Source organism: Larus michahellis, chromosome 1 (genome assembly GCF_964199755.1).
Source record: "Larus michahellis chromosome 1, bLarMic1.1, whole genome shotgun sequence".
Lineage (NCBI taxonomy): Eukaryota > Metazoa > Chordata > Aves > Charadriiformes > Laridae > Larus > Larus michahellis.
Window position 1 is genome coordinate 93,064,846 of NC_133896.1, and position 16,779 is coordinate 93,081,624.

General features: G+C 42.6%; 1 protein-coding gene across 1 annotated transcript in view; it reads left to right on the plus strand.

The window, feature by feature from the left end:
- SPAG17 (sperm associated antigen 17) overlaps positions 1 to 14,298 on the plus strand; it is a 108,869-nt gene extending 94,571 nt beyond the window's left edge. Inside the window, exons 41-48 of the mRNA XM_074593394.1 lie at positions 190 to 286; positions 1,576 to 1,674; positions 3,638 to 3,789; positions 4,276 to 4,445; positions 7,675 to 7,735; positions 10,148 to 10,292; positions 11,495 to 11,632; positions 13,912 to 14,298. Coding sequence (XP_074449495.1) covers positions 190 to 286; positions 1,576 to 1,674; positions 3,638 to 3,789; positions 4,276 to 4,445; positions 7,675 to 7,735; positions 10,148 to 10,292; positions 11,495 to 11,631 — 861 coding nt within the window. The 3' untranslated portion in view covers position 11,632; positions 13,912 to 14,298. The remainder of the gene's footprint in view (positions 1 to 189; positions 287 to 1,575; positions 1,675 to 3,637; positions 3,790 to 4,275; positions 4,446 to 7,674; positions 7,736 to 10,147; positions 10,293 to 11,494; positions 11,633 to 13,911) is intronic.
- The last annotated feature ends 2,481 nt before the right edge of the window (positions 14,299 to 16,779 follow it).

Genomic DNA, 16,779 nt, shown 5'->3' on the forward strand with positions numbered 1-16,779 from the left:
GGCTGCTCAAAGCCCCATCCACCCTGGTCTTGGTTCTGCTTATTTGACTCCTTTGCAACTCCCTTCCCCGCTCCTCCTTTTCTTTTTTTTTTTTTTTTTTTGTGGCAGGGGGGAATGAAGGGTGTCTGCAGGGTTTTTTTCTAAGTGTTTAGTTGGGATTCCTAAGCCCCCTTTCTTTCTTTTCTCTAGTTTCCTGATGTGGAAGCACTGTCTATGGAACTTCCTCCAGTTCAAAAAACCCAAAGTGGTAATTTCCCTCTAGAGAAGAACAAAAAACCCAGTAAAGGTAATCTACTGTCTGGCAACATTTTAGTGTCTTCTTCATTGTTTTATCCAGTTGTCTCATTTCACATTGCAATTAAATTTAAGATTACATTATCTGAGCCCATGTATTCCCAGTCGTTTTGACACATGAACTACTTGCACCACAATGGCTATCTCTATTCTGATACATGAAACATACCCAGCAGCACTCCCTGATATTGAGATCCACCAGCATGGAGTAGGCTGTGCAAATTCAGTGTCCCAGAAGAAGATGGCCTTTTCCCTGGCCAAAGCTTGTGTACCCAAGAGTGTTTCTGGCGTGACTGCTAAGTGGCACAGTCGGTATCATACCAGTGTTCTAACAAGTTAACAGTGTAGATTAACATATTCCAGTACCTGGGAATGTTCCTGTTTAATCCACTAATATAAATGTGGTCTATGAGACTTCTATATTTAGTGTGTTAAAGAGCCTTGGCAGACATCATTGAATGTGGAAGCACCATAGGCTTTGGATGCAAAGCTGAAGAATTGTGCTATGAATGAGGGGTGGATGGATGAAAAATGCTCAAGAAAAACTTAATGGAACAGACAATAGCTGGGGGGATGAGCAAGAACCGAGGAGGCCAAGTTTAGAAAAAGACTAGTATGACTGTAGGAAAAAAACAATGTGAGATTGAATTCTGAAACTCAGTGGCAAGAGGGGCAGCTTGGGGACTGGGGCAGAAGCGATATGGAATAGGAAACATGCAGGCTAAGGATAGTTTGGAGGATATAGCAAGAAAGCAGTGACTGGATGATGGGAAGCAGTGAAAGATTGAACCGTCATCTTAGGTCTGAGCTTTACAGCATTGAGAGGAACACTTCAGTTGTTTGAAAAGCAGCCCTGAGAAGTTACTGAAATCACTCAGTGAAATTAGAAGTCATACACAGCAACAAATCATTATCAGGAAAGCAGTACTCCATGGGGCTTTATCAGACCCCCACTAATTCCCATATTTCCTCATTTTGCAATCACCATATTGCAGTCACCGGAAGACCTGTACTGGATTGTCCGTTAGCCCTTTATGGCGCAGTTAGCCAGAGAACAAGAAATGACCAATCGCAAGATACACCTTTTTGATCCCTGCTGCCCAGTGGTGCATAATGTCACATGCAGAATTTACCTAGCCTTTCATGGTTATGTAGATAGAGCTTTCAAAGGTTGTTTAAATTAAAGCGCCAAAGACTTTCTGATTTTTTTTTCATGTGTTTATGAAAATTATGATGATAATGAAAAACACTTGTCACAGTATTCCATTATTTTCCCTTTAGCATCTGAATGTCTCAATACCATGAGGGATTCCTCACTTTCACCTGGCCTTCCGCTGCAGGCTCATTCTAAACAAAATGAAAGTTCCAGCAGCACAACAGGTAAAGCTGCCTTCCAGAATGTAGTTTGGAGCAGGTTAATATCTATTGTCTTAACTTTTGACAAAATATTTACAACAGAAATTTAAATATGCCTATCTCTGTTCAGCATTCTGAATACATCTAAATGCAAGGCTGTCAGAAAAGGAAGGAGGTATAAAACTAACGGAAGAGATTTTCTCCTCCATCCTAGGAGGCTGCTATAACAACATGGGGATAATGGGGATGGTAGAATTGCAGACAAAGCCAAGAAGTAATTCCTCTACTAAAAAAAGTTGCACAAGACAATTTTTGCTGTTCATTAAGGCCTGTAACAGAAGACTCTTGAACGGAGTTTGCTGTGGTTAAATGGTCTTTGCCATTTAAACATCCCTGTTCAGTTTTGCTTTCCTTGCTACGTCTACTGCTATTCGCTCTGCTTATGCATCTGCTTGTGGTGGTCATCAGCCTTGGATGATCACCACTGAAGAGCCATCAGTCTGCTTTAATTAGCCCCAACCTTTGGCTCTCACATAATGCCACACCAGCTGAGCTTTGGCAGTGCGTACTTGCAAAATCTATCCTTGCATCCCATAGTTAGCTTCCTTTCTCCCCTTCCGTTCCCTTCCACGCATACTGGTACCCTTTCTTAGTACCTCTGAAAGACACCATTGCCTTCAACTTCAACTTCAATGCTCTGAAAGAGCCGTTGCCTTCAAACTTCCTAAATTTCCTCTGTTATTTATGCATAAGCCATACACCTTGGGGTAGATGTACTAATCTGTACTTCCAGAGCCACAGGGTATGTAATGAAAGGAACAGCAGCTTGAGGGTGGTGGAGGGAGGGTGTGTGTGGAGAGAGAGATGCCAAAACTACACTAACTTCTAATGTCAAAGCATAAACGTTGCTTACTTTTAAGCAAAACAAGCAATGCTAGTGGTTTTTTCCCTAATGTCTATGCTTAGCTGTTTTTTATGAGCTCTAGGCCATTTGCTGTGTAGATGGGAAGCCCCTCTCTACAGCACCCGCAGTTCTGTTGTCTGGAAATAAGAGAGGAATCTCTCAAATAGCACCACTCTCAAATAACATTTCTGCCTCCTCACAATGACTGACCAGATTTATCATTCCATCTAGGTGATGCCTGCAGTCCAAACTGAGAAAAACAATTCTCTTCCATACAAAATACTGATCTAGAGGTTGACCTCTGGTGAGAAGACAGCCACCATAATTGTCTTGTGTTTTCACTTCAGAGGTTATCAGACTTTACAATTAACTACATGAGTCTTAGGCTGTCAAGCAAAAGAGGTTGTATTTGGATCTAAGTTGCTCTGGCCATCCCTATGCTCAGCCTATCTCCATTCGGCAGTAGAGCACAGTTCAAGGATGAAAAGATAGCTAAGATCACCTTAACCCCAGAGTCAGAATCATACAGGTCATCCGTATGAATGAACTGTTGCATTCAAGACAGTAAATCCTGCCCAGAGACAGCGCTTCCTAGTTGGTTGTGCTGGCAGAGCTGTACTGCTTTGGGGCCCGGATTGGAATTTGTTGTTGTATGGACGTACAGATTTGACTTGACCAGCCTGGGTGTTTCTGCACAACTGATCATTGTGCTGTGCAGGCATGCCTTGGGAATAGTAATGTTCTCAATTTTGATTTTAGTGCTTGGGGGTTTGTACCTCCTCTTCTGTTTTTAATCATGTTCACAACTGTTTCTATCTTCATTGCGAGATGCCACTGAGATGCTTCCGACTAATTTTTTCTAATAAATACTGTACAAATTAACTTATTAGTTACATTTTAATTCTTGCTACTATTAGGGGATTTCTTAAGGATTTCTTAACTAAAAAGTGAGACCAGTTCTTCTGTCCTTGTGTTAATTAAATGCTTTCATAGAAAATAAAAATCTTATCTGAACAAGAACTTCAGGATTAGGCTGAATATGATGCTTAGGTTTTTGTGCTTTTGGAAATCTTTCCTTTCCAGACCTAAACAAGGCTGCAAGATCACAAGAGACACCCTTTCAACATAAAGTTCAGAGCCTACTGGTGAATGCTGCAGGACAGCCAAGAAAAGAGAAAGTGAAATTACCATCATCCCTTCAGGGGAGAAAACCAAATTCCATACCAAATAAAAAGGTAAAATAACGTCTTTTTTTGTTAATAATAATATCCTCTCAGTCATCTCTTTTGCATAAAATCTTCACTCTGGAGCAATACTGGAAGGTATTTTGAATCTGTTTACTGAAACATAGTGGTTGCAATTTATGTGTAAGTTCACTGGCAATTCTGAAAGTACCTTTCCTTTCAACTATTAAGACAAACTCGTACGCCAAAAGCACAGTTCTGCACCAGGCACCCACATGACAGCTCTGATTTCCAAAACAGCAGAGCTTCCCCCGTTCCTCCTGAGACATCTTAATGGCTTAGACTGAAAACTCGAAGCAGTATAAATTTGCAGACAATACTCAAAGTGCTTCTTCAGTTTTTATTTTAATTAGGATGTCTTTTTGTAATTCTTCAGGATGAGTGGACAGAGGTCAAATGCAGGTTAGGTAACTCTGAACCTAACTTGATGGCCACCAACTTTCTCTATTGTCTAATATTTTAATTCTGTTTGCAAAGATAGAGGATCCTGTCGCAGGAAAGGTCAACACATCTTCTCTTGCAACAACAAGACAGCATCTTAGTGGCTTCCATCTCATTCCACCCAGAGTGACGTTTGGAGTGCTAAAGGAAGGCTGTACCTATGTAACCACTGTGATCCTGAAGAATGTTGGTGTGAACTTCTCAAGGTTACTTTGAATTTTTAGTACCTTGGTTTTTAACTGTCCAAATATGCACTACTTGTTAATTGTCAACCTTTTGATCTGATTAACATGAGATAACAAATGGTATTTTTATATTTGTAATCATTTGATAATGACTGACCGGATAGAGGAGAGGCGATAATATTAGAAATACTTCAGCATTATTTGCATATTAGTGTTATTATGAAGACGGAAAGCAGTAAGGAACAGCAGGTGCTGTATGCATAGTCCTGGCCCATCGCAGATGATTTACTGGTTCTTGGTGAAGTTCGCAGGTTCAGGGACCAAAGTCTTTCATGGTAAGCAATATTACATTTGGTTTTGGGAAATGTTGCTGGATGCTGCAAGTCAGACAATCTAAATGGGCACAGGCATATTCAGGCAGACACGTGTCTTTAGCCACATTGAGAAACAGCTCCAGCGATGACACTGGGAACAAGCAGAGGACAAGGATGAAGTAAAGCATTTATTTGTGCACACATTTCCCTGAGTGTCACCCCTGTCAGTGTATGGGACAAAATAGCACCGCACCGTGTTCCAGTGAGGTGAGCATAAGTGAAGTCCATTTCTAGGTTAGCGGTCCTGCAGCTTGTCTCTCGCCCTGCATGACAAATCACAGGAAATTATTGTATTTACCCAGCTGCCATTTAAAGAATATATAAATACAGTAAGAAAATGCATGTGATTGCCCTTCTGTACTAGAATTCCCCTCTTGAGTGTCTGCACATATGTTCATTCGGTCACTCCTGCACCAGCACAGTTCCTGTGGTTTTACTTTAGCAGTATTCAGACAGGCATGATTATGACCCCTGTGCTCCCAGGGGCCATACATGTGACAGAAAAGAGGGCAAAGCATATTTCTCCCACTCCGTTTGCTCAACAGCACTTGCCTCAGCTGTGCTATATGTACTTTGCTTTTTAGCTTAAAGGAGAGCCTGCAATAACGGTCTCTAAATCCTTACAGCTTCTGAGCTCTATCTATGGTTTGTCACTTCAAAATAGCTTCATTTGAATGGCTACAATCCCACCCCATGGTTTCAAGAATTGCAGTACTTAGTGGGAAGCTTTAATTTCAGATGGCTCAAAAGCCCCAAAGCCAAAACCAAGCTTTTTAAATGCCTTTGTTCTAAGATAGCTATTCCCACCAAAGTTTTCCTCTTGCTCCCACCTATCCTCAATTACCTGCTGCAGCTGGAGAGGTTCTTAGTTTATTTAGCAGTTAACTGAAAGCTGCTATTTAGGCCAACTTCATCCATTTGTCCTAATGGACAGTTATATACTGTCCTTTCAGAAACTTAGAGTAAGCCAGGCTTGGACCACTCCTGGGCCTTTTTTCTGCTAGACCCCCAGATCTAGCAGAAAAGGAGAGGGAGACTAACTGAAAGTGTGGAAATAAATGTCCTACTGGCATGTTGGTCTAGGTCATTCAAAAGCTGCTTCCTCTTAGCACTGGTGATAAATAGTCCTTGGGCTTTCCTGCAACATTAGCACTGGATAAGGAAAACAGTTAATGAGGTGAATAAACGTTCTTGAGCTTGAGCGTGCAAGTCTCATGACCCTGATGTGCTGCAGCTTCCGGATGCCGTTTTCTTTGGAGCACTCTTCACGTGAGCAATCACCTGCCAAACTTCCCTTTTCTGGATGTAGGTGACCTACAGTTTGATGTGCTCTTGAAAAAGAGAATTGAGGGAGGTGTCACAGTGACACTATCTCATCAGTCACAGCACCCCTTTACTATGGTACTGCAGTGCTGGAATGAAATAAACATAAACATTTATGTCTGACATTTGTTGTTCCTTCTCCTTGGGTAGCTAATTGTCATCAAAAGAGGAGCTCACAGGAGACTTATCCTGCTGGGATCATCATGATCTCTTGTGAGTACTCAGCCAACTAGCCACTTTAGAAATCTGTTCAAGACCAGCTGAGAGATTACTGTACACCTTCTTCCATCAGGATGGATGTCAGAGATGTTCTTTTTTTTTTAAATGAGCCTAGTTAGAGCTATTTTTTCCTTTAATGCACATTAAAGCATCATGGTGCATGCCATGATAAATCAGCACATCACATACTAACATCCTAGAGCTCAAGTTGTGCACGTTACTTTTTCTTTTTTTTTTTTTTTTTTTTTAAGTGACAGGGTACTATATATAAGCAGTCAAGGAAATCCAGCTTATCTTTTAAGCCTTTTACTTGATGCTTTGAGAAGAGAGCTAAGTGACTAACTAGCTGCTGAATGACAGCAGAACATGCTGAGGGCAGGAGTATGGCCAATGGTGGGCAATTCAGAGCTACATCTGCCTCGTGCTGAAGCCAAAACTTTTCAGTTACAGGGTCGGTAGTTAACTATGTGACTTCCAAACTGTCCATACCGTAGCCTGAACTTGTTGGGACATCCTGTGTTTCTCATAATAGCCAGCACTCCAGAGAAAGTGCAGGAATTCTGACAGCCAGTTTATAAATCTGACAGAGCTTTCCATAAGATGGAGCCATATCCTAGGAATGCCTCTTCTACTGCCTTCCCTTTAACAGCTTCTGGTGCAAATGCATGCTGGTAAATGTTCTTCAGGTGGAAACAAAAATCTACAGGATAAAGTCTAGAGCCATGCAAAAGTAGAGGTCATATCTGCTCTAATGATCTTTAGAGATCCTAACAGTGGAAGTCGTGTGCACGGAAGGCCTGCACAGAGGTGAAACAATCAGTGAGAAATGAAGAAGTGAAACTACTGCCTTAGCGGGTACTGTGAAATTAAAGAAGATTCACACAAAATTTATAACGGTATCATGCCCTCTGCAACAGAATCATACCAAAGGACGTTAAATAAAGATCATTAAGGACTTCTGTGTATACAACACACAGGTGTTTGACAAGAAGATGTTAATTTGTACTTCAGCTTCCTTTGTGTATGCAGGCTTAGAATGCTGATATTTCACATTCTATTGTAAGGACCAAGCAGTGTAACAAGCTCTTTGGAGACTTACTTTGGGCCATTAATCTGTTCCTTTGGGGTTTTTTTTTGTTGGAAACCTGAGTCTTGGCAAGAAGACCAGGAATATCATTGTAGCCCAAGTTGTATATTGTGATGGGAAGGATGAGCTGACAAGGTCTGTTGCTGTTTGCACGAGCAGAGGAAGAGCAGATGGCCTGCTTCCCAGCAGTGCCTTCTGCCTGCCTGAAACAGTTTCTGGCAAACTGATTCTCTTCTCTTTCCGACAGGTTTCGGGTGAAGCAACCACCACCGCACACAGGACTGAGAGTGACGTACACACCAGGACCTGTAGGTTACACATAAGATCTTTTGGGTTTTTGCTAGACTCAGCTGGCTGCTAGGTCATCTAGGGTGTCCTCTCATAACAGCTGTCTGAGAATAGAGATGGCAGGGTACATGATTTGTTTAAAGTCACTGGAAGTGATGCTGCCTTCCGCTGTCCCTCTGCTGCCTTCAAGCAAGCTGCCTGTGTGCTCCAAGTCTCAGAGCCTGCACCAGAATGCAGAGGGAGAAACATGTTAAATTTAGTGGAAAGCAGTAGATCAAGCACTGAGGTTAAAGGGAGCTTTTTTGAAGCAAACAGGATACTCTAACACTACCTCTGAGTTTTCTTATGTTTAGGGTATTTGTTATATCTGTCCTATCTTAGGCCTAGACTTTATCTTCTGTCCTGATAACCTTCAAGAGCTGAACCTAGTAAACTCTTGCCTCAACCGTTTCTTCCCTGCTTGCAACTGTTCTCCACTTTAAGTCTTTTATCTAGCAAAGCACCACGGCATATGAAATTTTCCCATTAAGTAGGAAGCTTTCATGCGTTCTTCTTTTGTTCAGTCTCTCTCTTCACCGGTATGTTGTATCTGAATAAATATTGTGCTGGTCATTATCCCTGCAGCATCCAGATAATATCAGGGAACATCCTTGCCAATGCTTTTCCAGGCATGGAATCAAGAAGGAATGACTTGTGCAAGGAGGCAGTGCCAGAATGCAAGTTAAACCTCCTTATCCAAAGCCCTAGCTACAACTCAGTGCTTAAAATCATAGAATCATAGAATCACAGAATAGTTTGGGTTGGAAGGGACCCTTAAAGGTCATCTAGTCCCTGCAATGAGCAGGGACATATTCAACTAGATCAGGTTGCTCAGAGCCCCGTCCAACCTGACCTTGAATGTTTCCAGGGATGGGGCATCTGCCACCTCTCTGGGCAACCTGTTCCAGTGTTTCACCACTCTGACAAAAAAAGTCTTCCTTATATCTAGTCTAAATCTACCTTCTTCTAGTTTAAAACCATTACCCCATGTCCTATCGCAACAGACCCTGCTAAAAAGTTTGTCCCCATCTTTCTTATAAGCCCCCTTTAAGTACTGAAATGCTACAATAAGGTCTCCCCAGAGCCTTCTCTTCTCCAGCCTGAACAACCCCAACTCCCTCAGCCTGTCTTCATAGGAGAGGTGCTCCAGCCCTCTGATATTTTTGTGGCCCTCGTCTGGACCCGCTCCAACAGGTCCGTGTCTTTCCTGTACTGAGGGCTCCAGAGCTGGATGCAGCACTCCAGGTGGGGTCTCACCAGAGCAGAGTAGAGGGGCAGAACCATCTGCCTTGACCTGCTGGCCATGCTGCTTTTGATGCAGCCCAGGATACCGTTGGCACACGTTGCTGGCTCATGTCCAGCTTTTCGTCCACCAGAACCCCCAAGTCCTTCTCTGCAGGGATGCTGTCAATCCCTTCATTCCTGGCCATATTGATACTGGGGGTTGCTCCAACACAGGTGCAGGACGCTGCACTTGGCTTTATCGAACCTCAGGAGGTTTACATTGGCCCACTTCTTGAGCTTGTCCAGGTCCTGCTGGGTGCCATCGTGTCCCTCAGGTGTGTCCACCATACTACTCAGCTTGGCATCATCACCAGACTTGCTGAGGGTGCACTTCATCCCACTGTCTATATCATTGATGAAGATATTGAACAGTACCGGTCCCAGTAAAGACCCCTGAAGGGACACCACTTGTCACCCATCAACATCTGGACACTGAGCCATTGACCACTACCAATTCCTCATCCACTGAACAGTCCACCCATCAAATCCGTATCTCTCCAATTTAGAGAGAAAGATGTTGTGGGGGACCGTGTCAAAGGCCTTACAGAAGTCCAGGCAGATGGCAGGAATAATTCCATTCTCTTTTCCTCTCCACACATCCATCCCTTTTCTATCTCCTTTTTCTCCCTACCTCTATATTCTTTTTAGAATAGAATAAAATAAAATATTGTATTCAAGTTGGAAGGGACCTATAATGATCATCTAGTCCAACTGCCTGACAACTTGAAGGCTGACTAAAAGTTAAAGCATGGTATTAAGGGCATTGTCCAAACACCTCTTAACCACCGACAGGCTTGGGGCATCATTTGATTCTCTCCCAGCTGTCCCAGTTCCCCTTTTCCCTCTGGAACCTAAAAGGAAATTTAAGGAGAAAAAATGCAAACACATGGCAGTTTTCTTTCAAACTGCAACGTAAAGAAACATTGTTTTATACAGACCTTTCTACTGAAACAGATAGGGGGTAACTGGCAAGCACAATCATGTGTGCTGGGCACTAAGTCTTTAATTTCATCAGACAACTCAGATCAAGAAGCAGCTCCACAGACTGCTGGAGGGGACTATGTACGAAACACGCACCTTACCTCCGAGTAATCCTCTGTCTCTCCTAGGTGGCAGCAGGCTTGCAGGTTGAACTGGAGATAGAGATTTTTGCCATGGTAATTGGAGGGAAAGATACTGGTGGCCTTGAAGAAATTTCCCATGATATTGAAATATTAACAGAAACTGAGACTCTTCTCCTGCCTGTGAGAGCAAATATCCTTTGTTGCCTTACTTCCCACACACACCTTCTAGCATCAACCCTGGGGACCGTCCACTTGTCCAGAGCCTTAAGCATCATTGCTGGTGCAGGCTGCTGAAGTAGCAAGCTTTTCTCTCCTTTTCAGAAATGCATAAATGGGTGTTTTCAAAAGCACAACAAACAAACAATTTAAGATTATGACACTAAAAGCAATTTACATCAGAGTAACAGGTTTTTGAAAAGTGGGGAAAGGAAGAATGGTAAGCTCAGAAAGATGTGGCTTTTAAAAAAATAAATGAAAATAATAGTAACTCTTTTCCCACCACCCCTAATGGAAATCCTCTATAACGTTTTTTGAACCTATCTGGTGGTACAGCCTCACGGGCAACAAAACCATGTATCAGCTTGGATACTATACAGACAAATGAGACAATCCCTGTGTCAGCGGAGGCGCAAGAACAGAAGTGCATGAATGCTATCAGAAATCAGCCCAGTTCAGTGGGCTTTTAACTGAGGATAGAGGTGGAGTAAAAGAAAACAGCAAAGTCAAAAACTACTATTTCTCTTTCCTTTTTGCTCCAGAAACTATAATTATTTTTTAGATAAAATTACAGGCTCATTTTTAAGGGCAAGTTCAGAAGAAAGTGTGAAGTTCTGTTTGACTTTTAACCAAATTTGCACTTAAAAGCCTGGGAGAAGAGGTCTTCTGGAAACCTACAAAAGAAGTAGCAAGGCAAGATGCATCCAAACACACCAGAAACTTCACTCTTGGTAATGGCCGCCTTTACCAAAGAAAGGAGAACTTCAAGGTCCTCTGAGACTCACCAGAGTGCTACCTAACAGCAACTCCATCAAGGCCTAAGATGCTCTGGAAGTGTCATTGGAACTCCCCAAATTTACTTCATAGTGACCCAAACAAGTCTTTCATGACCATTACTGCGGAGCTGAGTGAGACAGGACTGGTGGCACAGCAGCAGAAGCAGACCCTGCTCTGTTTCCACTCACGCAGTCCTCAGGCACGCAGTTGCAGGCCAGCCTCCTAAATACGTGCCCTTCCCCAATATTTTACCTGGTCTTTAATCTTTGAGCTGAGGGCAGTAGTCCAGATGCAAGTTACTTCACAGATTTATTTCGAGAATTTATTCCAGCCTCCACACATATTATTTTAGTTACATAAATGTGCAGGAATGGTTCAATCCTTAACATTATATTCCACCTGTGTTAACCAATGACGCTTATGAGTGCCGCCCACAAGGATACCCCCAGGGTGGGATGGCAGCAACAGTCCGGGCAGTTCCTACAAGCTCCAAGCCGCGGTTCCGGATTACACTACCCCGAAAGCTTTCCAGTTAATGTAAGTACTGGATGCAGTGATACCAGCCGTAAATTAAAATATGTTTGTTTTACCTCCTCTTGGCTTCTGATCCACATCATCAACAAACCTCATGCAACTGACAGCAAAGCTGTCATGCACACACCACACAGACATGACTAATTAAGACAAGAAAAGGGAAGCTGCGGATGGCATTAACCAAAGGACTCACTGCGAGAGATGTACAGATTACAACTGCGCACAGCAGAGCCTCCCCGGTCCTGTCCCAAATCCTTCACTTAACTGTCTCCACATTAAACACATCATTGAGCCTCCTGGCAGCAGGAGGCTGGATTTATTGCAGTTAAGCCCTAATAAATCAGCCTCTCTTTAACACTCTTCACTTTTTAAAACCGTGTCTTGCTGCTGACCCTTTGACACTGACGGCAAGTCTAATAAGGGGCAGGAGTCTTACAGACAGACAGGGCAACCTTAACATAACAAGTTCAAGCACACACAGCCCTCTGCACACATCGTTCCATACAGCACACTTCTGTAGCCTTAGAGAATCAGACTATATGGAGAATGGGTAAGTCTTCCCTGCCAACAAGAAAGCCTTATCGGGAACTTCTCCCCAAGCCACCAGGCAACATACTGAACATTAGGCTGGTGTTTCATCTCACCCATATCAGCTCAGGCACTCAACAACACAATCGATGGTGACAGTTTATAAACAGGAACCCTATGGATGTTTCTTCTCTCCTCAGCTCGAGTCCCCGTTTGCCTCATATAAGTAACACTGACATCATCTTTTTCTTTCAACTTTAACATCTGTAAGTCTGCCATGTTATCTTACAAGTCAATAAAGAAATCCCATCTGTATCTCATTTCCTCTCCTCTGGAGAAAATGAAAAGTGACCACGTCAGTCAGTTCTCAAAAGAAACTTCTTAGAGACACATGCACCTCTGACTGCTGCATCTGCTCTAGGACTGCCCAGAGTACATCAAACATAGCGGGGGTTTCCCTGTTTAAATATCTTCTTACCTTTTCTAGTGGGGAATTTTACCCCGAGAGTAACGTGCAATTATAGTCTAGAAGAACAGCAAATTTAATGCCTTCCAGCTTAGGAAGCGAAGCTCACCAGTGAGGGCAATTCAGACAAACTTCTCTCGCTTCATGTTGAAGTGGAAGAGAAGCAATCACCCAGTCAGTTCAAATTTCAGTGAGACACCCTCTTGTTCCGACAGTCCCAAGAGAAATTCTGATCAGTGCCATCTCCCATTAAAAGCTCCAAAGGGAGAGAAATTAACTACATGGTATTCTCCTCCCACGTGGCTAATCCAGCTAATCATAGTTGCTGTCCCCATAGCCAGATCTGCCTTTTGTTCTGACAAAGTCTTTTTGTGAATTGCTAACACTTACTGAAGCTGGCTATGGCTACACCATGCTACCCAAGCAACTGTACCAAATGCCTCTTCAAACATTCCTCCCCACAAAATCTCCTGGACTCAAAACCATATCCATCACAAACACACCAATGAACTCTGGACTGGTTGGTTTAGTCTCACAAAACATGAAACGCTGACGCTCCTAGGTTAACTCCTGTATTTGGTTAAGTAGTCGTGTTCAACTATCCAGAATAGAAACAGTTAAGTCTTTGCAGAGGCACTGTCACAACTTTTTTAAGTTTGTATCACCTTTCCAGGTGGTTATCACCAGAGCCAATGATTCTCTTACTGAAACCTAGAAAGCTTCCCTGCAATCACAAATCACAAGAAAAAAATCCCCTGACTTAATCACAAAAAAAATAATCCCCTGACTTAATCACAAATTTGCTACACTTCCTAGTAGAGACCAAAAAGCAGAAAATCACTGATGAAGCATCACCTGATGAAACTTAGTCATATCTCATTTGTATTTTCTTAGTTATTTCTCATTTATATTTAAAACATTTCACGAAGATTTTCTTAATACACTTAAATACTGCATAGGAAGCTGCCCATGAAAGCCTTCAGTATTCCTAAGTAGACTGCCCATCATGAACTCCTGGTCATAATTTTTAAGCCACTCGATTTGTGAAATAAATAAAAGCAAACAATCTAGTTGAAGCCCACGTGAGAACCCTTTCTCATGTTGTTCCCTTCCAACAGCAAGAGTTCTACTGAAGCCAGCCCCTAGCAATCCCAGCGCTCACCCAACACTTGCAAAGAATCTGGACATAATTACTGGGTTTGCTTCAGCCACTGTACAAAGGTAGAGTTGGGGTTTGGGTTTTTTTCCCTTTCCTTTCATGTTAATTTTCTCTCCTCTTTCACTACAGGTCAGAGCCCTAGAAGAATAACAAGAAGATCAACAATACTGAAATATCTGAATTTTAGTCCAACGTTATGGAAACATCCCAACCTAGACTTTTTCATTTATTTAACCAGATTAACATGAATAAATATTTTGTCTGTCCCCTATTAATGGGAAAGGTGGTCCAAAAGTTGCACAGCCTTCTGACGCAGCCGTCTGAAATGCAAACAGTGGAAAGATTACTGTATTTCAACCCCAACTTTTGATACTCTGTACTTCAGAAGAGTGAGAAACGGTTCCCAATAGGTTTATTTTGTTTTTAAAAGGGGTTAGGTTTCTATAACCTGTTCTGAGGCACCTGAAATCTTGTACTGAGCATGCAGCAGGTTTCACTAAAGTCAACTGGTTCTTCAAGAAAGAGCTGCTGATCTGCTCTGGTCTTCAAGTTCTTAAGTTTCTGTTTGCTTTCACAATCATAGGCTTAACTTTCTGTGTGTTCACCTACCTTTAATTAGCTGCAGACACCAGATGGGGATTATGAGTACACAAAGGTACACTCGACTGAGAAGAATGGACAGAGAGGGATTCTCTTCTATCCTCTCTCGTTCACTATCAGACACGATCATCTTCAAATGCTCATCTGCACATCTCCCTTCATAGTAGAAGACTGAGCGACTTGGAGATGGCCTTTTTCCCTCTCTATTCCTATTTACACAGTCGTGACTAAAAGAAACATCTCAGTCTCTTTGTGAGACACCGTATTTGTATATCCAAGCACAGTTCAGCTTTCTTTTTATTAATTCATTTCCAAAGACTTGTTTCCTGTGTTTCATCCTTTTACCAGCATGTGACATCCCGAGAGATGGGGAATTTTCCTTGATGCATGCACATGACTTGTTCTCTCAGAACTTTACAATGACTGAGAATCCCATGACTGGGGATTAAATAAGAGCTTTTACCGGCATGAAATATGAATGCCAGTTTTGGACTCTCCTCTCACTGTTAAGTGAGACACATATTGTAACAATACACATTTTAAGTTATCCCTTTATTTGCAAGTGCTTTCCCACTCAGGTTTGTAAATCCCGGGGATTTCACCTTAGAAAGGGCAAGTTGAGGTACCCAAAGATACCACGATTCTAGTATATCAGTGGATTGTTGGCACAGGACAGACCTCTTCCATTTAAAACATATGCTGAGCTCCCTCAGTAGCCATCCGAGTACTCCATTGGTGTTTTCCACTGCCCCACCAGACATGACTATTTGTCTGTCAGCTCTCTGAGTCAGATTTGACCTATTAACCAAAGCCGAAAGCCAGCTCAGGAGTGTGCCAGAACAGACACCCACCCGGGGGCATTGTTTCAGCCTACCCACAGAGGAGAAAACACCGCAAGAAGCAGTGTCAAACTTGATCCAGGATTCTGCAACAGCAGTGATTTTGCTACTGACTCTGCTGATTTCTGCCCTGATACTTTTCAGTTTTTTTCAGTTTTCTGCAGACACAGACAACAGTCCTACATCAGTCCCCTTGGGATTGCATTCCGGGCACGGAGGCCAGCCACTGTTGCTGGTACAGACTGGTCACAAGTGCTACAAATCAGAGAAGCAGAGGGAAAGTTCAATGGGGAAGCCTGTGTCAGCACAGAGAGAGGACAACCATTTTCCACCACCTCAAAGACCTTTTCTTCCAAGGATTCCTCCCAAATCCCAGTGACAGCAAAGACAAAAGTGAAGGAATTCAAACTCCTCCAACTTAGATCAAAGGAGATGCCTGTCATCATCATGAGATAGATAACTCTGCATCACAAGTCACTCTTCTATACCACCATCTACCTCCTTGTCATCAGTCCCTGAGTTCATGTGCACCTGTAGCCACGTTTCTTTCTTCTCCCAGGTCTCCCAGAGCATCAAAGAGCAGCTCATTAGGTAGGTTCCGTAACATTTATCTCCCTACATTCATCATCCTACAGGGCCCCCTCTCCCTCCCACTGCAGTAATCCCTCTTATGAGGGTCTCCTTTGGGAGGAGTAAAGGAATAAAACACACTAAAATAGAATAGAATACACTAAGATGACACAGAACACAACAGAATAGGTCAGAATGGAGACGTGTTTAAGTGAAGCCGTTTGATCACAAGTTTCATACCTATCTAGACAAATATAAAATTATAGGCACCTAGAAACAACTGCCAGAGCTGTATGAAGACTGCTATTTCCATAAAGCGTCTGAGACCCACTTCCTGGAATTAGAGGATGAAGTGCTGCTGTAAAAAAAAAAAAATCCAGAGCCTGAAGAAGAGAGTGAACCATCAGGCCCCTGACAAAGTTATTTACTAACACCAGTTATTCTAAGAGGTGTGGTTATTACACCTGAGGTACTGCCAAAAGATTGACCAACTGGACTGTTTGCCCAATTGCGCATAATTGCTAGTAATAGAGAACCTAAGTCAAAGACAGTGGTCAGTAACAACTGGTAGGCAATTAAAAATCCATATGAAACTCAAGTTAGAAGTCCAGCTTTGTGTACCCGAGTCGGACATGTAAGTCCAACAGTCACCAAAGTACTCAGAAGCAGCCCCCACCACATCCACTAAACCTGTGGTCACTGGTAAAAACAACAGCATGTACTACAAACTAATGATTTACCAACAGCAGCAGAGACTTGCTCACTTTATCCTGCCCCGCTGCGAAAATAAATAATTTTATCTGATAGTACAACATTGCAACAATTCAGGGCAATTTCTAAAAACCGGAGCAAATACAACACAAACAACCCACACATCTTATGCTCAGTCTGCCAACTCCAGGAACAGCACAATCCTGGATGGCAGCCCTTTCATTTGCTCCCAGATTCCATTCTCCGGAAAAAATCTTTTGAGAAGTGAACACACAGG